At 35.0% G+C, this 24840-nt stretch overlaps 3 protein-coding genes across 6 annotated transcripts in view; 2 read left to right on the forward strand and 1 right to left on the reverse strand.

Annotated features, from left to right (window-relative positions):
* Positions 1-21892, reverse strand: part of LOC122629694 (putative oxidoreductase GLYR1 homolog) — a 32498-nt gene extending 10606 nt beyond the window's left edge. The window contains exons 1-7 of one of the 2 annotated variants that reach the window (XM_043813423.1): positions 21715-21892; positions 21577-21613; positions 20584-20672; positions 20330-20456; positions 20010-20114; positions 19663-19854; positions 17956-18129 (exon numbers count right to left, since the gene is read on the reverse strand). In XM_043813423.1, coding sequence (XP_043669358.1) covers positions 17956-18129; positions 19663-19854; positions 20010-20114; positions 20330-20456; positions 20584-20672; positions 21577-21613; positions 21715-21857 — 867 coding nt within the window. In that variant the 5' untranslated portion in view covers positions 21858-21892. The remainder of the gene's footprint in view (positions 1-17955; positions 18130-19662; positions 19855-20009; positions 20115-20329; positions 20457-20583; positions 20673-21576; positions 21614-21714) is intronic. The other variant, XM_043813424.1, reaches the window with a different exon arrangement.
* LOC122629693 (leucine-rich repeat and immunoglobulin-like domain-containing nogo receptor-interacting protein 3) lies at positions 5202-11767 on the forward strand. Of its 3 annotated transcripts, none has more exons than XM_043813421.1 (4): positions 5202-5335; positions 8004-9808; positions 10110-10359; positions 10581-11767. In XM_043813421.1, the coding sequence occupies exons 1-4, from the start codon at positions 5225-5227 to the stop codon at positions 11232-11234; spliced, it is 2820 nt and encodes a 939-aa protein (XP_043669356.1). In that variant the 5' UTR covers positions 5202-5224; the 3' UTR covers positions 11235-11767. The 3 variants fall into 3 exon arrangements, with proteins under 3 accessions (XP_043669356.1, XP_043669355.1, XP_043669357.1); XM_043813420.1 differs by having other exon boundaries at positions 5204-5335; positions 10077-10359; XM_043813422.1 differs by lacking the exon at positions 5202-5335 and adding an exon at positions 7492-7676 and having other exon boundaries at positions 10077-10359.
* A 372-nt stretch (positions 21893-22264) lies between the features above and the next one.
* LOC122629695 (NEDD4 family-interacting protein 1-like) lies at positions 22265-24636 on the forward strand. The gene is made up of 6 exons (XM_043813425.1): positions 22265-22461; positions 22979-23128; positions 23214-23354; positions 23432-23555; positions 23640-23825; positions 23888-24636. The coding sequence occupies exons 1-6, from the start codon at positions 22435-22437 to the stop codon at positions 23989-23991; spliced, it is 732 nt and encodes a 243-aa protein (XP_043669360.1). The 5' UTR covers positions 22265-22434; the 3' UTR covers positions 23992-24636.
* The last annotated feature ends 204 nt before the right edge of the window (positions 24637-24840 follow it).

Genomic DNA, 24840 nt, shown 5'->3' on the forward strand with positions numbered 1-24840 from the left:
CCCCCTCCCCCCTCGTTGGCCTTTTAACGAGACACACCGTCGTCGTTATGAATACATACGATGGACCAATGGTCGACGACGACGATTTTTCTTTTCATTCATACAACACTGTGTCATGACAATCAATATCAAAAAAAAGTATATTTTTATCTAAACATGTGTTTTTATACCACATACTAGGGAAATTGATTTGGAACGAGGAGAATATCTTCTTTTGAAAAATAGGATGAAAGAAATGGTTTCGAAAAGTCGACGGAATACATTTAGGATTGACATAATCAAATGTTCGTGCTTTTCCCCCGTCACCCAAAAAAAAAAAGAAAAAAAAAGAAGCAAAAATAAAAATTTCAACGAGAGATCGCGTCTTGATGTATTCCTTTCCGAAAAGGGAAGAGGAAAAAAATCCTTGAAAATTTCTAGTCTGGCTGTCAAAGAAAATTTAACATCTCTCCCTCTCTCCCTCTCTCTCCTACGATCTTCTAAAAACTATATTTTTCTTTGACATTAAATTGAAAAATAAAAATAAAAGAGAAGAAAAATAAATAAAAGAAGTATGGAGAAAAAAGCAAAAGGAAAAAGAAGAAGAAGAAGAAGAAAAAAAAAAAAGAAAAAGAATAGAATAAGAAACGAAAGGAACAGAAAATAACTTAACTTTAAAATCGTATCTCCAAAGAAAAGGTTAGAATAACTATTCGAACGGGAGAATATAATATATTCGAAATTCGATGACTGCCATCCAAATTCCGAGGTATCTGTATTCCCCTTGAGAAACTATCGACGGTAGGGCGTTTGCCAAGGAACGAGAAAATATTCGCGTTATTTCGCGCAAAGTCCAGGAAGACTCACGCTTCGAAATTCCTCGGGGTCGCCTGGAATACTCAACCCCTGTCACTACAACTTCCCCTACCCTTTCCTTTTTCATCTCTCTCTCTCTCTCTCTCTCTCTCTCTCTCTCTCTCTCTCTCCCCCTCTCTCTTTCTCTCTTTCACTTTTTCCGTCTCTTTCGCACTAGAGAACGAATCTTTCAAAAATGATAGAGCGTGTAGAAGAAGACAGAAGCGTAAAAGAACAGAAGAAGGAGGATGAGAATGAGGAGGAGGAGGAGGAGGAGGAGGAGGAGGAAGAAAGAAGGAGGAGGAGGAGAAGCCGACGAGACGAGAGTCGAGCCCGTCCCGTTGTGCTTTGCTCGGCGCGTATAAATAAAGAGCCAGTTGCTAGCAGTGTTGCCGGTTCCACCGACTATTGATCCGTCCAACTAGTCGGTCACCACCAGGCAAGCTCTCTCGGAGCGACTTGGCAACGTCGCCTCGTTCCCAGCTGATCGTTCTATGCTCGACTCGACCAGACTACTCTGACCTCCCTACTCCATTCTCTCTTTTCCCTTTTCTTTACTTTCCACCACGACCCTTCTCGTCACGTATAAACGCAATACATATATATATATATATATACATACAACTCATACATATATACGTACGCACGCATATATCTGCTCTCGTCTTCCTTCAATTTACATTCGTGATTCTTTTTACTCTGTAATTTCAAACGTAACTATTTAATAAATCATCACGTTCTCTCCTCTCTCTTTCTCACTCTCTCTCTCTCTCTCTCTCTCTCTCTTCCTCTCTTTTACTGTCTTTGTCTTTATATATTCCTTTGTGTCACTCAAGAGTCTTTTTCTCCGTCGCCTTGAGCGAGAGCGATACTCGTTCGAATATCACGCTCGCGCTATGCAGACGGAACCCTTTTCGTCATACTCGATCCGTCTCTTACGTAACCGAAAGAAGAAATTATGCCCACGGTACGCGCTCCACTTTCTCGTGCTCCCTCTTGAAAGAACGGGTATACATTTTGTTCGTCTCTGCGAGAACAGAGATCGCTACTACACGCTGCTTTGAAAGCTCCTTCGAGCCAAGTAAAATCTTTTTTAAGTGTTGGAAAGAAGTGGAAAGAAAAGCGTAATCTTTTCTTTCTTTTTTTTTTGACACCGAAAAAAGCTTCGGACTCGACAATTAAGTAAAGTAACTAGTTTTACACTGCGTTCCTTTTACTATTGTTATTTTCTTCCTTTCACCGATCGATATCGTAAGTTTGATTCTTGCTCACATAAGAAAAGAACATTGTTCTTCGTCGTTCTTTTTCTTTCCAATCCTTTCGTCGTCGTTATCATCGTCATCGTTTTTCCTTTTTCTCATCTTCTTCTTTTTTTTCTTCTTCGTCTTCTTCAGCTTGAGCTTGAGAGAACTCAGGAGAAACTGACTGCGAACGACATTATGTAACTACGGAGGGAGAAGGAGGCTGAGGTCGAATTCGTTTCACCGTGGCACGGTTAAGGTCGCTCGTAGGAATTGCTAAATCACTTCGAAGGGTTGTCTCCCCTTATTTTGGATATTCTTCGATCTATACTATCTGTTTCTTATCATCAATACGATCAATCATATTCAAAATAGACAGATATGAACTCACGAATGGAATATAAATGATATGCCATTTAATTCGATCAATAAAATTCATTTAATCGTGTTCAAAATAAAGAAATCTCATAAAACAAAAAAAAAAGAACCTGCCCGATCTACAAATCTTGATTCGGTTTAGATATTTCTAACTATATTAATTTTCAGAATAACGAATTCTAGGAAATGGAGTAAATTTATTGTTAAGAAAATAGGTTGAAGAATAAACAGGAGATTTTAACGAGATTTCTCGTTGTTAGAAGTTAAACGAAACGAAACTCCTGGTGAGTCTCATTGATTTAACCGTCCATAAAACGATAACTTTAGTCCCTTCCGGTGTACACCATCGTACTATAAGTCGTATCGATTTCGCCTACGAGCTTTTATAGTAGATGTATGTATATATATATATACACACACACGCACATACATCCAATGCCCACGGATTTCTTCTTCTAATCGTCTTACATAATACCTACGCGTTGTCTTCTACATATGTAGTATCAACGATAGGAATGAATGCATGCGTTTATTTGATCGAATAACTAAGTTTATATATCTATATATACATATATGTATATATAAAAATGTGAATTATTTAAATTCGTAAAAAAAATATATTTCTCTCTTTTTCTCTCTCTTTCCCTTTTTTTTTTATTTTTATCTATTACGTTCGACGAATCAGAGTAAAATAATGTAGAGTAATTTATCCTAACTCTTACCTTAGCAGTTCGTTTTATCCTGACCATGACCGACGCAAGGCAAGAAACTTCGAGCAAGGGGAGTTAGGATGAAAGAGAAAGAGGGGGAGAGAGAGAGAGAGAGAGAGAGAGAGAGAGAGAGAGAACGCTTTTCGTAACCTACGAAACGGTACAAGGTCAAACACATCTCTCTTATTTTTCTAGACGAATCGAAATTGAAATTTTTGTAAAAAAAGAAAAGAAAAGGAAAAAGAATGACAATGAGTGATACATCGGTTGTAAATTTAGAACGGCGACGGGTGAAATCGACGAACGAATCAACTAAAGGAGAAAAGGTTGAAGATCGATCGCATATCCAATTCGAAGGAAAATTCGCGTAATTCGAGTGGAAATTACTCTACGATGTGTGACGAAAAAAGCAACAATCTATGAACTTTTGAAACGATTTTGTAAGATAAGAACGAAGCGTGGTAAATAAGTCGGCCATTATTTCACTGGCTGATAAGAAGAATCAGATAGTAAATTTCGAGCGTCTTGGTTCTCTTTAACAGAGAAAGAAAAACGGAGAGAGAGAGAGAGAGAGAGAGAGAGAGAGAGAGAGAGAGAGAGAGAGAGAGAGAGAGAGAGAGAGAGAGAGAGAGAGAGTGAGATAAAGAGAAAAAGAAAGTGAGATAGATAAAAAGATGAGTGAGATAGATAAAGAGAAGGATAAGAGAAAATAATATTATCGGAGTAATAAAAATTGTACATCTTATGTAGTTAAGAGAGAATAAAAAAAATACAGAAATTGAATAGAATAAAAGAAACGAGCTTATCGAACGTATATGTTAACTGGATATCAATAATCAACACGAAGCAATGTTTCGAATTTTATCGTTATCGCGATACCGATGTTGAGCTTTGTTAAGGGGAATTTTTACATTCGTTATATGCGACAAGAACAGAAGAGAAATAGATAGAGATGGATAGAAAGAGAGAGGAACAGACTATCGATATGCCTACATACGTGTTCGTTTCAACATCGAACTCGATTAAAAGCTTACTTACGAAAGCAGTCGATATAAATGCATGTGATGTAACGCAGGGAATGGTGAGGAAGTTTTATCTTTAATTTTGTAAACTTTCGCTTGCTTCTTCGGCCGTGTCAGACGCCAATGAAAATAGTCAAAAGGCGAGTTCATAAATCATATGGTTAAAAGAAACACGAGATATATATATATATGATTCGCGTTGAAATCTTAAAATAGAAATCCATAAATATAATATATTCGTATAAACATTATATATATATATATGTACAAGTAAAGAAAAATGTATACATCGAAGCGACAAAAATAATTCGGACGATCGATATTGCAAAGGGTTAGTCCTATCATTTCTGCTTTTCCACGTACGAAGATCTCAATGTCGATGATAACGACTGTCCGAAAAATCTCTTATCTAAATTGGCCTCTTTTATGTTGCCTCTTAATTAGATTAGATAATGAGTGTTCCAATTTCTCTCTTTCTATCTATCTCCATCTCTCTCTCTCTCTCTTATTAAAGGTGAACGTTGCGCATACTATCGATGAAATTGAGTTTAACGCCAACGCCTTTAACCGTGCCAACAAAGAGAAAGATAGACGTCGAGACTCTCGTAAACGCGACATTGGCAACAGAATGATCGGTCAGAAGTCTCGAACAAGTCTACGTTTCTCTGACAGCTTCGTTCTGACAATGAACGCTTTGCTGTTCCCGTCTCACTCCCGGAGTCTGTCTCACTTGATCTATCTTCGTCTTTCTCTCTCTCTCTCTCCCCCCCTTTCATTCTCACTTCGATCCTCTTAACTCTAATCTCTCGTTGCAAATGAGAGAGAGAGAGAGAGGGAGAGAGAGAGAGAGAGAGAGAGAACTCGATGGCAAAGTCAAAATTATGCGACTACTGCTATTACGTGCGCATCAAGGACAACGATACGAATGCTAGCATACACGTGGACCGTTTAGACAAGTGATTTGCAGGTGCAGCTCTTACAATATAACTGCGGAGATGCAACTAGTTTCTTTCTTCCTTTAGTACGTTGAACGTACTATATGCGTCATAACGATCTTGCCAACATTACAAGTATATTCGTTAGAAAAGTAGGATCGAACATCGATGGTAGTCTTCTATCGGCGAACACATTTCCTCAATTATTTGATCAGGTAAGCAAAAATAGAATAGTACTTCTCGCAGATAAGTTAATTTGGATCGTCAGATGTGAATTATTTATAAAGCTATTATCCGGATTCTCGTCATGGTTATATTTTATTCCGAGAATTGTAAAATGATGACTCGTCTAATAATGCTCCTGGAGTTGTAGGTCGTTAAACGAACGCGAATGCTAAGAATAATTCTCACTGAATTATTAACCTGTAATTCGAGACATGTTCGACGTATAGGAGCAAGGAACGAAGATGAAAAACGAATAAAATGAAAATATGTACGTCGCACGATGCATTGTGTTCTGTTAGATACGAGAAAAAGAGATAAAAAGAAAAGAAAAAAAAAAAGAAAGAAAGAAAAGAATCAAATTCGTTCCGCAGAGAATATATTTTTAGTTCGCCGAACAAAAAAATTCTAGAACGTTAGATTCGAAAGTCCCGCCATAAATTGGCCCGCGCTACTTTAATGGAATTCGAGTTTGTAGAAACGATTCGGTAGGCTTCGCGCTTCGATGAATCGTAATCGGTACGTAACTTTTCCGCTTCTTTATTCTTGTCTTTGCTACGGGAATCGATTCATTATCGAGGCAAAACATTTTGCGAATGGTCGTTAATTACATAGCAACGTTGTACGTACTTAGGTATGCCTACTTCGAACGAACGTTTGTATCGGGGACGAGAAAATAGAATAAAAATATTTATTCATTCGCTCGAACATACTTTGGACGACGAAAGCATGTTAACAAAAATGATCGAATGAGTTGATACGAGAGCAGCATCGTCGACGCATCAAATTCCGAGCCGACGTTAAACGCCGCGGCGACAAAAAAAAAAGAAAAAAAAAAAAAAAAGAAACATGGCGTCGTTGTATAGAATTCGATGAAACCTAATTTAAATATGGCGAACGTGTAGGAATAGAACGTTCCACGCGAGAACCCTGAATTCTTGAAAGATCCTAAACGCCGAGCGTTCCATTTCGTCTTCTTCATCGAATAGTACACCCAACGTTTTCCCTCTTTTCTTGTATTTTGCGTCCCATGTAAAAGCGTATCGTGTATGTGTAGAGAAGCTTTTGAGCGATTCTTTCGAGCGAATTCGTTCGAAGTACATACCACATATTCTTAAGTTATACGAAAGCTACGAAAGAACAAAATGGCGTAAGTATATAAAAAGAACGATTCCCATGATACCGGACGCTAATTAGATCGTAAGAACGTGTGCAAGCAGCAACCGATGTGTAGTCCTAGAGGAGACTGAGAAATCCTAAACTTCTCTCTTTCTCTCTCTTCCATCGCTATTCTGTTCGGCAGCAAATTTTTCACGAGGGGCTGACAGCAACGTTCGCTTGTTCTCTCTCTCTCTCTCTCTCTCTCTCTCTCTCTCTCTCTCTCTCTCTTACCCTGCCTTTCTTCTTCTCCCTCCACAGGAACGTAGCGCGACGCGACGTTGCCAAGCTGTTCGCGTCGGCGCGGTTACAGAGTAGAAGCGACGTTGCCAGTGAGGTGAATGCTGATGAAGAAGGAAAGAGAGAGAGAGAGAGAGAGAGAGAGAGAGAGAGAGAAAGAGAGAAAAGAGAGAGAGAGAGAGAAAGAGAGAAAAGAGAGACAGAAAGACAGAACGGAGAGAAAGAGAGAGACAGATATAGAGAGAAAGAGAAAGAGAGAGAGAGAGAACCGGTGGTAGCCACGAGGAGGAGCACGGTCGGTCGAACCGACCCAACAGTCAGTTTTTGCCTCTCGTACGCAGTGGGCGACGCTGCTCGTGACGGGACGCACGAGCGTGTCATGTCACACGCGTGACAAGAGTGTAACGCCGCAACTATACGGCGGGACAGAGAGACTGACGAAGATCGAGAAAGAGGGAGGAAGGAAAAGAGTAGAACGAGAGAGAAAGAGAGAGAGAGAGAGAGAGAGAGAAAGAGAAATAGAGGAAAGGAGAAGGTAACGTGTGCGTGCGGTCGTTGTGCCGTGGCGGGTTTTATTCCCCGTGTGCGATTTTAGGATCGAAATAATCGAACCATCAAAACACGCACGCACAATTATGTTACTGGCTCTACAAGACGACAGCAGTAATAATATCGTCACCACCAACAATACAGCCGCCGCCGCCGCCGCCACCATCATCATCATCATCATCACCACCACCATCGTAAACCTCGTAACCGTCAACAACGACGACGACGACGACGACGACGATGAGAACGAGAAGCTGTCCGCTTTAAGATCATGCACCGGATTTTTCGCAAACGGTTAAGAGATCAGACCACGACACCCTGCTAAATATCGCCGGCTCACTTCCGAATAATTTGCTTTTCCGCGGCATCGCCGTGACTTTTGAATAGGTAGGTAGACGACAATAATAGAGAAAAGAAAGTGACGGAGAGAAAGAGAAAGAGAGTGAGAGATAAAAGTAGGATTATTTGTTTTCATAGAAGGGTTCGCAAGCACGTGTGTTCGAGAGAGAGAGAGAGAGAGAGAGAGAAAGAGAAGGAAAGAAAGAGAGAGCGAGAGAGAGAGAGAGAGAGAGTGGGAATGCGTGTGTTGTGACGTAGGATTAGAAATCGTGAATATTATCCTCGATTAGTTCCTAGGCTGTGACGAGATAGAAGAAAGAGTCCCTTAGGACATGGGAGATTCTTGTTGTAGTCGAGAATATCGTCACGTTGCAGGTCTTAGGAATGAGGGAGCGAGCTTTGGCGAGGGTTTCGCGGTGGTGGTTGATCTTACTCTTCGTGGTGGTGCGCGTCGAGGGTACGCAAACTCCTTCGTCGTCCTCGATCTCTGGAAAGAGATCTGCGACGGGGATAGAATGTGCCGCGGGTTGCGAATGCACGAAGAACGAGGAAAGTCTCTTCTGCGAGTCACGCAGTTTCCTTGGTCTTGGGATACCGCAAGAAGCGGACACCGTTATCCTGAGGAATGTTCAAGCTGCCGCGATTCCAGTCGCGGCATTGGAAACCTCTGCTGCACTGAGAAGTCTCATCTGGACGTCCAGTGGAATCGAAAGGATAGAGCCTGGTGTATTTCGAGCGACGGAATCTCTCGAGAGCCTCAACTTAGGTGATAACAGGCTGGCAGAACTGCCATCGGACGTCTTCCACCCGTTGCACCGACTACAGTACCTGAATCTCACCGGTAATCGGTTGATCACCCTGCCGCAGGTCCTCTTTCAGGGCCTCGATAGTCTCCACGAGATACGTCTAGCGACAAATCATTTGTCTGTACTGCCCTTCCAAGCATTCGGTCCAGTAAGAGGATTACTCCGTTTGGATTTAAGCGAAAATTTGTTGGTGTCTCTGCCGGATCATAGCTTTAGACCCAATAAACAATTGGAGGAACTCCGATTATCCGCCAACAGACTCACGAAGTTACCCTCGAGACTTTTCTCCGGTCTCGCTCTGTTAAAAGTGCTCGAATTAGCCGACAACGAGATCGATGTACTGCCACGTGGTCTTTTCGCCGAACTCGCGTCCCTGGAATACTTGGATCTAGCTGGCAATCCCGTCATTCGTCTAACCAACACGGCCTTTCAAGGTCTCTCCAGTCTGCGATGGCTCAATCTCGAGAGGTTACCGATCTCCAAGCTACCTGAAGATCTTTGGCGACCGACTAGCAAACTGAGAACTCTTTTACTGTCCAGCACTCAATTGGAGATACTTCGGGATGAGAATTTCGCAGGGTTGTTGGAGCTGGAGACTCTCGAATTGACAAACAGTCCATTGCGCGAGATCGCTCGACACGTGTTGGACGATACGCCGTCCCTTCGAAGGATAGATTTACGGGACAACGATTTAGCTTTCCTTCCAGCCAACGTTGCTCAACTACCATATCTTGGAGAACTGCAGCTTCAAGGGAATCCATGGGCCTGCGATTGTCGCATGTTCTGGTTTGTAAAATGGGCGGAAAGCAGAACTCATTTACGTGCAGCCTTCAAAAGTGGCCTCAGGTGCGGACACGAGATCGACGGTACCATCAATACCTTGCAAACTCTTCGTTATCTAAATTGTACACCACCGACCCTGGCACGAGTTTCTTTCACCAATCAGTATCTATTGCTAAGTTCGGTTCTACTGGAGTGCGAGTTTAATGGCAATCCGGCGCCGTCCTTGGCTTGGGTCACTCCAAAGCTCAAGGTTCTTCACTGGAACCCCGATCCGGCATTCCCTGATGCATTTGTAGAGCATCCTCACGTACACGGATGGAAACTGGACGAACCGGTCGACGACGATGGGAGGATACGCATTCTGGAGAATGGCTCTTTGTACATTAGCAAACTACTCAGGCAAGACGTTGGGCTTTACAGATGCTTCGCTGTTAATCCTATAGCGAATACAACAGCCTACATTATGTTGGAAATGGATCCTATAACACTTCATAACATCCAAATCTTCAGTATAGTAGTGGGTGGAGTCAGCGCAACGGCCTTCCTCCTGTTGACCCTATTTTTGCAGTTGATTCGATACTTTTTCCTGAGGTGATTATTGGTGTTGATTTCTTTTTCATTTACGTCATAAACCGGTTTTCTGATCATAATATGAAACCAACAAAATGTAATATTTATATCGTTGTCTGCTATCGACGGAAACATTCAATTATTCTTCGGCGAAATAATACCACCGCGTGTGTAAAGTAGTTCGGTTAGAAGGTCACGAGCGATCGATAAGCATTACTTAAAGAATTACTTCTCCGGTTAATTCTTCTCTCGATAAAAATTCTTCTAATCTTACCACGATATTTTCCAGGTGCGGTTGTATAAAATGGTGTCTTTGCTGCAGGCGCGTGGGTGCGACACCAAGAGCAAAACAAATTTATCAGATGTTGGATAACATAGAGCAGTATAAGAGTCAACAATTGGAGCGATTGCGTGAAAATTATACTCAACAAGTGCACAGGATCAAGGACAACTGTGTTCAGCAAGTGGAATGGATTCGGGACAGTTACGAGGGTCAGATGAGACACATACGCGACATCAGGGACTATGGTACCAGTCATCTCACCGCGCTAAGAGACCAGTATTACGATCAGGTAATGATACGACGACGAACTATCATAAAAAAAAAAACTTGAATAATTCATCAATATCTTAGATAAACCTATCAATTCGAATCGTATATGATCGCTATTTTTTTTACGAAGTAAATAACGACAGATTGCAATGACTTGTATCATACATCCATTAAGTATCCTCCTACTTTTGCGACAAGAGAAATAAACGTTTCAAAGAATTTCCTTTTTCTTGCTAACAGGTGAAGAGAGTGCGAGATTACTCAACAAGTCAGCTTAATTGGGTCCGAGAAAATTACGTCTTCCAACGGAATAAAATTCGCAAGTTCAGTGCTCATCAGGTATTGCGGCTAAGGGAGAGCTACAAATATCAACAGCAAACGTTAAACAAAGTGTTGGAAAATCTACCGAATCTTTATTTCGACAATTGTCGAAGTGGTTCCTGTGGAAAGAGCGATTCCGTTGTTTTTGAGAATAGTAAAGAAGATGGTTACGGAGGACCAGATACGTACTTCAAAGCAAAGATCAACGATATGACGGCGGGTACTAGTTTGGAAGATATGAACAGCGAATATTATACACCCACGGAATTATCCTCTCTCAGTCCACACGGTATAAATATATTGGAAGGTATTCATATAAATTATATCGAAAACAACGGACCAAGGGCACCGCTGCAAATCATACTTCCCCCGCCTTCCCCGGTCATATTGCATTGCATCGAGGAATACGGAAGTTCTACGTCCGTTTGCAATGAGTTCGATCAGAGTAAACCGGTTTACAGAGGTTCAAGCGCTGAGATACTGGCCGGAGAATCGCAAAACGTACCGGAGGTTCTTGGACTACTCGCTCCATGCACCAGTTTACCAGAACTTCCACGCGAGACTAAACTCTAGCCTATCAAAATCGAGCGGTGTGCAAGCAGCAAAACCACTACAAGGAAGCAACGCGACTTTTCATTCAACGATGGAATTGACGCGAGGGTGTATTTTGCTTGGTGAACATTAGATATATGAAATAATAAATAATAATAATAATAATAAATAATAATAATAAATAATAATAATAATAATAAATAATAATAATAATAAATAATAATAATAATAATAATAATAATGATGATAATAATAATAGTGAGAAAAAAGATTAAATGGAAGCTGTGCTTTCGTAATGGCCATTGTTCAAAGTTGTTCCGTGGCGCTAAATCGCGTTACCCTCATCAAGAATTCGAATGGCGGAAGTTGCTCCCCGACTTTGAGAGAGAAAAAGAGAGACATCCGACAACATTCGAGGTGAACGAACTTCAGTGCCAAGGAACCAAACAATTTCTCTGTTCTTTTTGTTTCTTCCGTGCGTTCGATGAACGTCGAATTCGTGTAATATGTGCGCGATACTTTTATGGGGACGTTCAAGGGAAAATGAAAGAAAAGAAGAGAAAAAAAAAAAAAAATGCGGACGATTTTCAAGAAACAAAATCTAGTATCTTGGAAACTGTCCGCTCACGGTGTACTTTTTCTTTTGATCGTTATATATCGTTGTCGGAAAAAAAAGAGGGGGAAAAAAGGGGGGAAAAACAAAACGAAAAACACAGAACATTCGAGAGAGAAAATTATTAGACGAATGTATGTGTTCTTTCGAATCGAGAATCCTTTCGAAAAGGAAAAAGAAAAAGAAAAAAAAAAAAAAAAAGAAAAAGAAAATACAAATGTGAATTTAATTAGATTTCTGAATGGAAGTGCGCGTAAGATACGATATAGATTAAGAAGAAGAACCCGGTGGAAGGATCCTTCGAATTCCTCGAAAAAGAAAGAAAGAAAACAGAACAAAATTACGAAAAAATTCGGAAGATCGTTCTCTCGATCCTGTCCACCCACTTTTAAACGCGCCTCATTTTATCGAGTATATGCGTTTGCAAACACAACGCGTTTTGCGAAAGACTGAATCGCGACTGGCCAACATACCCTGTGGTCATATTCGTCGATTGGCGAGTTCGACTCGCCGTTTGATAGTTCCGCTATAATTGCTTTTCCCCCTAATCTCCAATTTCGTTTTATCTAGATCGACGGGAAAATAAGCGTTCAGAAATCTTTCTCTTCTTTCTGTTTCTCTCTTTTGAACACGCTACACGTACACATGTATATGGATAGATTCTCTCTCTCTCTCTCTCTCTCTCTCTCTCTCTCTCTCTCTCTCTCTCTCTCTTTCTCTCTCATTCACTCACTCTTCCTCTCTCTACATTTTTCAACACTCTGGACGCCTGTTTGATCATTGTATTCTTGATTCTTTTAAATTACTATTACAAATTGTCTCTAAGGGATGGAAAAAAAGAAAAAAAAAAAAAAAAAAAAAAAAATAATAAATATACATACACGCATACAGTTATTAAAGTTTATCCAGAGAAAGGAAAATCATAAAATGTGTTACATTATGCATGTACTTAATTCATGATCACGTCTCATCCACCACATTCAATTAGCACATCGACCATCGTTGTGTATATAACTCGATGGATTGAATGCACAAATCGTAATTAAAAAGAATAAAATGATTGTCGGCCTTGAACTATCGTATTTGCGAACACGTGAATGAAGAATAGTTTGTCTCTTCCTTTTATTACTTTTCTTTTCTTTCTTTCTTTTTTTTTTTTTTTCTTTTATTTCGTTAAAAACATAAGCTTTTTTCTAACAACGAATTTTTTCTAATCTCTTTGCGATTTTAATATGAAAATGTTTCAATGAAATTTCCATTTGCTTCTACCCTTCTTTACTTTTATCATAATTTTCATTCACCTACCACCGCTTCTACCCTTTTTCCTATAACGCGATCGTTTATTAAATATAATAGAGATACGATAAACGTTAGCTTCTCTAGTCTTCCTGTATTTAATTTGAACGAGTGATTTGAAAGAAAAAGAGCGATGGTCGTAGCGATCGAGGATGAGAAATAAGAAAAAGGGTGAGAGAAAGAGAAAAAAAAATATATATATATAAAATAATAATACTATAATAAATATAATAATAATAATAATAATAATAATAAAAATAATAATAATAATAAAAGAAATATATTAAAAGATTCTGTGATTTAAAGAGAAAACAAAGCCGTTCTATGAGCAACGAACGGATTCTAAGCAGCTGTGATTAGTCGATATATAGAGTCGTGCCTTTTGCACGAATAAATAATACACATATACCGATGATATCGCTTGTATGAGGGTATCGAACGAATATCTTCTCTTTTCGCTTCGTCTTTTGTGAAGGATCGGCTTGAGATCGAGAAGAACGAGAAAGAGGAGGAGGAGGAGGAGGAGGAGGAGGAGGAAAAGGAGAAGAACCGCGATTATTGTTTCGTTTCGTTTTTATCGGAGAAAAAACTTGACAAGATTATAGAATGAGGTGAAGTAATGTTAACTTCACGAATAGAGCTACTCTATCGAAAGTGCATAATAATATACGTGCTATATATATATATAGGAGAACAGGGCGAGGACGACGACGAAGTTTTTCGGTGACTCATTCAATAACGTTACGCGTATTTCTTTGAGAGAAGAAGAGAGGGTGGAAGAGAGAGAGAGAGAGATTTTTCTAATGCACGAGATCAGGCATAATCTCACATCAGGCTTATCTATCTTTATCTTTATCTTTATCTCTGTCTCAATGTTTCTCTCTTTCTCTCTCTCTCTTTCCGTTTCAATAACCTACAGAAAAAGAATGTAATAACTTTAACTCCTTCAGGGTCGAATCGTTTTGGAACGTTTCATGCACTTTTCCGCTTTGCAGTCATTAAAATCATACGCCAAATCGTTACACCTATATATATACTTTTTCATTTGATGTTTATTTCCCATTCCTTTTTTTTTCTTTTTATTCTTTTTTACGATTTTCTTATTAACTTTTATTTACGTACCGTTAGAAATATCACAAACGTCTTTCCTTAAGGATCTAACGATTTAATAAAGTATAATTTTTTAAGAGGGGAAATTAAAAGAAAAAGCAACAAAACAAAAGAAACAAAAAAATAATTTTTTTTCTTTTTTTTTTTTTTTTATAAATCTTGAAGACTTCTCGATATAACGAGGAAAGGATTTAAAACGATAAAGAGACGAAGAAATTAGTTCTTGATGACCTTTCGAAATTTGTCTACTCAAAAGGAAAACTTTGCTTGCTTCTTCCCTTCTCTCTCTCTCTCTCTCTCTTTTTCTTTTCGAGTGTCGTAGATCTTCGGTTCTTTGGCAAGGGAAATTTCTTGCAAGAGGAAAGGACCGATTTGCTATGATTACGCGAATAGACGTCACGGACACAACGACAACGACAACGACAATGACGACAACGACAACGACAATGACAACGACAACGACGACGAAGAGCGATCCTAGCCGCGTATTATTTTTAGATTGCCTCAGCGGCTGGCAAGAAGAAGAGATAGATAAAGCTTTTATCGTCTTTGAGATAGAGAGAGAAAGAGACACATACACAAAGAGAGAGAGAGAGAGAGAGAGAGAGAGACAGAAAGAAGAGATCAATGGGAGGAGAAAGTCAAAAGAGAGATATAAACAATGGCGTACATAACTATACATAGAAAGATTTACCGTGGTAGAATAACTCGATGATGAGAATAGGAAACTAATGAAAGAGACAGAAAGAGAGAGAGAGAAACAGAAAGAGAGAAAGCGTAAGCCTAGTGAAAGCCTTGCATTTCAAGTACACACATAAACACATACACAAGCGCGCGCGCGCGCGCGCGACAACTCGTTCTATGGTTTACGCTCTTTAGACTATTACATATACATATAAATAAACTTAGTCATGGCACTACACGTAGTCAATCTTCGTCGATTTGATCGTTCGATATTATCATAAAAAGAAAGAGAGAAAGATATATATATATATATATATATATATATATATATATATAGATGTATATATATACGTACACAAAGAAAAACGAAATCATTCTTTCTTTTTCTCTCGCATAAAAATGTTTTATCGTGCCCGGCTTCAATTTCGAAGCACAATCAGAGAAAATATAGTACGATAAACGCATTTGACAAAGAAATAGAAAAGGAAAATTAAAAAAAAAAAAAAAAATAATAATAATAATAATAATAAAAATAAAAAAATAAATAAATGAATAAAAAATAAACCAAAAAATAAATAAAAAAAATAAAATAAAATAGAATAAAAACAAAAAAGAGGAAGATAAGAAAACGAGCTACGTTCTTCGATCGTCAATAGTCGAAATCTAATCTTTTCGTTCTGTTCTCGATTCTTTTTTATAAGGTTCGATCAGAAAAAATAATTCGATTCGAATCACATATATGCTCTAATGGAAACGACGAAATGTAGAAGGAAGGAAAAGAAGTACGATCGATGCGGTCTTCTATATTTTGTTCGGTTATGTAAATGGGCATACTCTTGCTGTTAATAGAAAGATAAAACGAAAAAAATAAATAAATAAATAAATAAAAGAAAGAAAGCAAAACAAAAAAAAAAAAAAAAGAATGAGGAAAAAAGAACATTTAAACGAACCTATTAAAAAATAGTTTGATAATAGATTCTAAAGAGAGATCGCCCTTATCTATCAAGGCCACAACTTGTACTTATGCTTCCTAACGTGTATATTTTTTATACGATTGCCATTTTATCCACAGAGCCTTAACGAAAGAGACACGTGCACCCGACTAAACACAAATAATTACTGGTAGTCTAAAATTGAATTAGTCACAGATGCGTACGATATGGGAATATTTATATGATAAGTATACGCGATGAATCTCCTTTCGCGCGATTACTTATATACATATATATATGTATGTACATATATACGATTCATAACTTACAACAAACACAGACACAAATCTACTACACTAAAAGAGCTAAACGTACAAATTATGTGCGTATATTTGGAATGTTTTGTTGGCTTGATACTCAAAAAAGAAGAACTTTAAAAGATATTACTAAAATAATATACAAAAATATGTTTAGAACATGGCGAATATTTTCTTAATACTGTGATCTTTTTTAAGCCGTAAGAAATGAACCGAACCCGTTAGTACTATCTAATCGATTGAGTTCCTAACTAACGACATTAATTTTTATTTACCATTTTTATTAAATATGAGACATCGCTCGACGTTCAGATTGTTTCGAATACTTGCGAGTTAATTATCTAATTAGCTCCTATTCTCTTTAAGTATATGTATATATAAATATATACACAAAATTATATATATATATATATATATATTATATTATATATATATGTCGTGTAAGAAAGTTCTTTGAATGTATGTGTAAAAAAAAAATATATAAATAATAATAAAATTCATCGTACTGGAGAACTTAAAAATATTATTAAAAAAATAAAACGTATCCTTTTCTTTTTTCTGAAGAACATTTAAAATTTTTAGGGAAATCCTATTATTGTATAAAAATATTATTTCCAAGATGCCAAAAAATATCTTCTGATAAAATTTGTCTTTGAAACGATATATTAAATGTACAACCTAAACATCATTTATAGTTTACGCGACGAATGATAAAACGAAGCGAGTACGGCTATTGAAAACTTTCGGGTTTTTATTTATTCTATTATCTCAAATAAAATCACGAGTAAATTTATAGAATACGAAATGAAACAAAAAATTGGAAAAATTTCGGCAATGAAATTTCTTTATCTTTTTTAACACACACAAAAAAAAAACTATTAATTGTGTATTAGCAAATAAATATGTATGTATGTATATATATATATATTTTATCGACATAAAAACATTTTTTAAGACAACATATTTTTCTTTTATATGATAAATTATAACTTTTTTCCGAAAATAAAAAAAAAATATTTTTTTTTCGAGAATTGTTAATACGATTTAAATTATATATATATATATATATACACACACACACACACATAGACTATATTATTCGTAAAAATAAAATTACACTATATGAATAATGAAAATATTGTTTTTAAACATTTCTCTTCCTTCTCTTTTTATCAAAGTTTCGTTACCTTTTTTACCCTATCCCCCTCCCCCATAAAAAAGAAAAAGAAAATCGAAGCTCGATACGCGGCAACGAGGATGATGTTTGTACGATTAAGATAAAGTAAAAACAAGCAAGTACTGCACTAGAAAATGTGCACGCTAATTCAGTCTCGTTTCTAAAAATATAATTTATATAATCGTTTCAAGTTCGATGTACTGACCCAGTATATCTTCGGAATAAAATTCTTATAAACTAGACCAATAAATCTATATAACTTATCAATATGTTCGAACGTTCAACATTAAATACGTGTTACCCGCCCACGCGATACAGCGCACAGATGAAGAAATTGATTGAAAATATTACCATTCGACCGTATAATTATAACGATAATGATTGCTTATTCGTGGTAAAAAATTTAACGTTATCATCACCATAAGTTTATTGATATAGTTGATTTTAGTTATATGCATTAATTATATCTTTAAAAGATATTAAACATATTTTCTAATTATGCATATATATATATATATATCATTAATATTCATTAAAAATTTCCTTTTTAATTTTATATGTTTATCGATGTTATCAAGAAAAAAGAAAAAGAAATGACGCACGAGGTACATACCTTTTCTTGCGTTCGATTCCACACTATCACACTGTGCCCACTGTTGATCAAATTTTTTACGATGCCGCTGCCCATAATTCCCAAACCGAGGAAACCAAATTTCAAATTCGAAGGAAGGATATTCTTCTCTTTGAGTGTTTGAGATAATGTTTCAACATCTAGAGGTGGTGTTACCTGTTGCACAAAGTGTAACACACGATTAAATTTCAAATGGGACGAGAGATTCTTCGTTAAAAAGAGTATCTTAATAGAAGTAAAAGTAATAAAAAATTTTAGCAAAAGAAAAAATGTTATTTTTAATTTTAATTTTTGTTAACTTTATTGTTTTTATTATAAAATTATATTTAAAATATTAAATAACTACTTCAAGTATGTAAGATTTATTTAATAAAAATAATTTAAACAAATATTTAATTATACTATAATTCATTAATTAACTATACTTCTAGTACGTATATTTAATCGATTTCCACGTATGTTTATATTCTACATTATGAAAAAAGAAAATTACTTAAAACTTTAATTATTTATATGAAATGCGTAAAACACACGAATAAATATTGTATAAATTGTTAACACACTAACGAAGTGTTAGCGTAAATACATGCATTATTTGCTTAATAGTAGCTTCAAAATTGCATCATCCTTCAGGTGAAGTACTATGTATTAGTAGTATGTACTTGCTACTGATGCAATCAATATAGCATATATGTTACATACATATACATATGCATCTATGAAAATCATATTTCTTTTTCATTTGTATTAATTTGGTATACTAATAGTATTTTTGCTAATAAATAAAATATGTTTAAAATATATATCTATAATTAAACATATAATATGCTCTATTTTTTTATGCTGTACTTTCATAGATTTTTTGCAAGATTAAGTACTTAACTGTCTTTGATAAGTTGGATACATCATGGAATCCCAAAAAAAAAAAAAAAAAAAAAAAAAAAAAAAAAAAAAAAAAAAAAAAAAAAAAAAAAAAAAAAAAAAAAAAAAAAAAAACCATTCATTTCTTTTAATCAATATAAATTGATGATGATTTTATCTTAAAAATTTTATATGATATTTCTATAAGTGTATAATCGTGTAAACATATATATATATTATTCTATTTAAACATTAATTAAGTCTAATTAATAAAAATTGTTTATCTAGAAATTTTCATATAGATAATGTTTACTAATAAAATATTAATTTATTTTTAATACGTGATTATAAAAAATCTTTTATAAATAGCAAAATAAATCTATTATTTTATGTTGCAAGTATAAAATAAATACTACTACATTAATGTAATAATTTTGTATTATCTTCAAAAACAATATTAATAAAAAATTATTTAATGAAATTAATACAAAATATAAAAAAACAGACACATTTATGAAAAATTGTTACCCACAATATTTTTTATTATATTTAATTAAATAAAAGTATTAATCAATAGTCGCATATTATTTATTAACTATTATTGCAAATATAGAATTGTGAATAATTAATCATTAATTATATTATACTTCTCAATAACAATAAAGGGATATAGAATTTTAAGTTTCTTATAAATTTCTTGAAAAAGTATAAAGGTTTTAAATAATTAATACTGTTAATATTTACTAAATACGATCTCTTGAAAATTATTGCATCTGCGACTGATTGAAAACAAAACTTATTTTTATTAAAAACAACATAATAACTTACTGGTCTGGTGATATTGGCTGGCCTGTTCAGAAGAGTTGAACCTGACTTCCTAGTAGGAGTAGAATGATTTAGTGCAGGACTAATGCTACCGACTCTGTTACTATTGCTTGTACTGGATTCTCTGCGCTGTTTTTTGGCTGGACGACGAGTGTCACTGGCACCACTATCCAATCGCTTAGCTTTTGGTGTTTCCTATTTTAACAGTGCATTCGAAATTTTAATTACAAAACCTTCATTTAACAAATCAAAAATTCCTCTATTATTCAAAAGTGTGACATGAAAGTTAAAACCAAAAGAGATAACCGAATACATAATATAAGAAATAGAAAATTAATACAAGATCTCACCTTGCGTGGTTTCGGTATTTTTGTTACTATTTTCTTTTCTGCAGATAATGTGTCTTCTTTCAGTCTATCAAATAGCGAATCTGGATCTAACCCATCTTCGAAAACCTAAAGCATATAAATATTTTTATATAAAATATTTTATTTATTCATACAGATTAATATTTATCAAAAAAGTCAAATTTCTTAATATACAATAACAAAATTAGTATTTGAATTGTGAAGACAGCATACGATGAACAAAATATACTTCTACTATATCAAATCATAAATACATGAAAATTATCATTAGAAGAACAAAAAACCTTAAATAATAAATTTACCTCTCCTTTGGCAATAAATTCTTCTATAGCTTCCACTGCATCTTTAAAAGCGATAGACTTGCTTGATTTTACCAAAGTATCTTTATATTGTTGGTATGGTTTGATATTGGATTCTTCTATCCATGCACTAGAAGAAACATATCTTTGAACGTAAAGACTGATATAACTAATGGAAATACTATTAACAAAGAACAAAAAAAAAAAAAAAAAAAAGAGGAAACAAAAGAAAACAACAAATTTAAACATAAACTTACTAATTATTAGTTCCAAAGAAGAAAATACATTGTACTGGTCCTTTCTTAGTATTTCCAGGTTTCTTCAAATCCTTCGAAGGAATGGATACCTTCGGATATCACGTTTACATTAGTATAAAACGATATATATCCTAACAATTGCATTTATGAATCAGCAACCACATCATAGGATAAAAGTTATCATTCTGCTCCATTTAATTTATTGTACACATAAATATTTTATAAATTTTTAGATATATAGTTCATTGATGGACACAGACTTTCTTTATGGAAGCATTTTTCTACATTTTGTGATTAAAAGAAATAGCTTATCATTATATGAAAGAAAACCTAACATTTTATTACTATATAAATAATAATTATAAAATAAGATTGTTATAATTATTATTCGAAAATCATATTACAATCGTCGAACATTAAACGAATATTGAACAAATTTGACATACATGTATAAATGAATTAAGGCACCTTCATAGTTCCCGCGTAAATATACATAGTTGACTAGATGTATGAGAATTATTGCGAATTAAAAAAAAAACATGTAGGAAATGTTTCGAAGTTAGAAAAGTATTACTCAATCGCGTGCTAAAGTAGAATACGAAGGATATGTCGTATTCCTATCGCAAACATAGTAAAGGTTCACGATAAAGACGAACTGTCCGCGAAAGAAGGAAAGGAGGGGGAACTTAAGGAGAAGCGAATTTAGGTTATATTTTTGTAGCTAGCGCGCCAATTTGAATTCGAAGGTCGGGTGTGGCGGGAGATACGTAAGACGAAGGAATAAAACGATAACGTTCACAGCTATATAAAATGTATCGAAAATTTATCCATTTTCAATGAAAAAAATCGACTATATGAACAGAAGAGTTATGAGTCGTACAAAATCCCGCCCAATAACGATGGCGCGTTCGACTTCGTGGCGCGCGCGACTCGATACGATGAGTAGCATTAAGTCAGAGAACCGTTACCGAGGAACCGATTCCAAAGACTTACCCGGCCAGGCCACGGTGAAAATCCCTTCATCTTCGCCCTGAAATTTACAAAAATTAACAATCAATCATCACTCTTGAAAATAGTTTCACAGATTCTTGATATAGAGATCAAACAATTTATCACTCAATTAATACACACCATACCAAATCACCTAGTTTGTACATTTCAGACATAATCAACGTATAATCACTAACTCTTCGCTCACGAACCGCAAGCGACTGACTGATGAGCAGAGCGTCGTTTGTGCACGACGACGTAATCCAAATCATCCCCTCCTCCATGGTCTAGTCAAATGCGTAACCGTTTCTTTTCTTCGTGACGAAGTGGCTTTTTATTTTCATAGATCTAAAAAATTTTTTAAATTAATACATTGAAATAAAGCATGTATATTGAAAATGTTGAAAAAATATTGAAATTACATATAAATATTCCTAATTTGTAAACTTCCGGTAAAATTATGAATTCCGGTACGCTACAATCCCGTCCTATAGTCTCGTTTACAATGCGTAGCACTTGTATATGAAACATATAGATGACTTTCAATTTATTTTCAATTAAACTACGTGGTTGAAATACGTTCGATCTTTTATAAAAACGACAGATATTAACTAACATGCATGGGAATAGATTTTTCAACATATAGAAAAAATATGAGATAAACATATAAGAAAAAATGATAGACGTGACTGCAGAAAAAATATAAAATTCACGGCGCTTGCAATCTTACCAGCTGTCAGCCATCGATTGTGAGAATTTTTTCCTATTTTGCAAGCAGCATTTATCGTAATTAAAAATAATTTTCACTTTCCGCACGAAATTACAGTATTGCTAACAAGTTTCGTGCAAATCTGATTGGGAATGGATAGTAACATTCGTTACAATATGGTACGTTATGAATGTTGCGGGACACCGTAAATATTTCATCTTTTGAGGACACATCACTCACTCCTCGTGATGCTTTGTACTTCATTGTCGTTTGACGAACATCTTTACGTTTTTGCCTAATGCATAAAAAAAAAAAAAAGAAAAATCTAAAAATATCATCACAGAATTTAAGTACACGCGTTGACTAAGTAAAAAATGCACACATTCCTCTTCGTTGATCATCACTTGTTTTACTATAGTAAAATGAAAATTTCTATGCCTACACTGCCATAAAGTTCGTTTCTATAAACGGGTAAAAGATTATGATCGTATTTCTATGAATCATATTAAAAAATAAAGAGAACAAATAGAACATAAAGGTGCGTTGGAATAATTTTACAATTGACGTCTTTTATTTGGCGTTCTCTTTTGCGATACTTTTATGAGAAAGAAAGAAAAAAGAAAGTAATATTTCATTGCTTTGTATATAGACATTAAGCTTCGATTTTTTGTGGAATGTTATGACACCATATTTTAGCCATCCCAAACAAATGATGATACAAGCGGTGAAACATCTCCAAATAACGAAGTACCTTCGCTGACTGTGACACTGCCTGCTATACAAGGAGGTATGCTTGGTCATTCCAACAACGCATCTGTGGCCCAGGCTACTGTTACGACTAGAATGGTAATATATCCATTCAATATAAAATATATATTACAATATAAAATGAACTTTAAATAACATAATGATATATGACATAATGTAATAGGGTGAGGGTGAAGAAATACCACCACCTAAACCAGATTTTTCAGCTCCACCTCCTTATGAGGTAGCTACAAAACTACCTAGCTATGAAGAAGTACAACGTGAAAAAACATTACAAGGAGAACCTCATCCTCAAATACATATGGTAATTTCATAGATCTTATAATAAATTTTTGCATTTCTTTTTAATTATTTAATCATCTTTACATGTACTTCTTACAGCCTGGTAGTATCAGACCACAACAACAACCACTGACAATTCTTGCTATAGACACAGAGGCTGCAGAAGGAGATCCAGAAAGCGGATTACTTGGCACTGATTTTATGTTTTTTACAGCATTCTTGGGTAAAATACATTTTCTTCTTTTCTTTTGGATTATTTTTATTCTTAGTAAAAATAATATATTTATTATCTTAATTTTTGTTATAGTTGCTTTCTTATTCAACTGGATTGGATTTCTTCTATTGATGTGCTTCTGTCATACAATTGCTTCTCGTTATGGAGCATTATCTGGTTTTGGCCTTTCATTGACAAAATGGACATTGATTGTTAAACATTCTACTGATCTTGCTTCGCGAGAGAACTCATGGCTGTGGTGGTTGATAATGGCATTTGGTTAGTACAATTTATGATCTCTGTATTAAATGATTATACGCTAATGGATTTTTACATTATAGGTATTCTAATTTGTGTACGCGCTATCATCCAGTATTTGAATATTAAACGTGGATGGAGACTACTTTCTGGTAGTGCGCAGGAACGCTTATTGTTTTTCTATTAAGTTTTTAAATATGCACTTTTACCCATCTTGGCTTTAGAAAAAAAGCAGCATTTCTATTTGGGGTTGTATTTGTATAATATATAATCGACACCCATTAAAATCAATACTTTATATAGCTCTTATATTAATCAATCGTAATAAACTAGTACAGAAAAATTTTCAAAATAATTTGCCAAGTACACTTCTTAGCAGGAATAATAAATAAGTGTAATAAGGCAAATTAATAAAGCAAGGAAGTCAAAGAAAAATTAGTTTGCGCACACTACCCATTGTTATAAAGTAGAAAAAAATCTGTACATTTTTATTGTTCAAGTAGCACATACAATGCTTCAAAAGACAAATTATTTGTGCATTGTTTTGTGCAATATTGTCCAAGATATCAATAGATATATGATGTGTGCTATAAATAAAAGTATTTCTCATAAGTATGATATTATGAGTGAAAGAATTGTTTAAAGGCCCAAATGTATGAGGATTGCTTAGAAAGGAATATTGAAAAAATAAAAAATATTATTAAGTACAGAGGGAAAAACTTTTGATAGTGATATTGTGTAATACACACTAGCACTAGATAGCTTATAGATATTTAACTATATATGATTCTTATAACATCCTAATAAACAATTGCTTGTTTATATATATATATATACATGTTATTATAATTTATATATATATAGACAGAATTCCTGCTGAATTCATATGTATAGGTTAATGATCAATATTATACACCAATATATTAAAAATTATTATTATTATACATAACATTATGCATTATTCGTCATTTTCTCAACAATTTCATTAATATTTTTTCGTTATAGATAGAAAGAAAGAGAAAAAAAGGATAATCAG

The sequence above is a fragment of the Vespula pensylvanica genome, chromosome 5 (genome assembly GCF_014466175.1).
Source record: "Vespula pensylvanica isolate Volc-1 chromosome 5, ASM1446617v1, whole genome shotgun sequence".
Lineage (NCBI taxonomy): Eukaryota > Metazoa > Arthropoda > Insecta > Hymenoptera > Vespidae > Vespula > Vespula pensylvanica.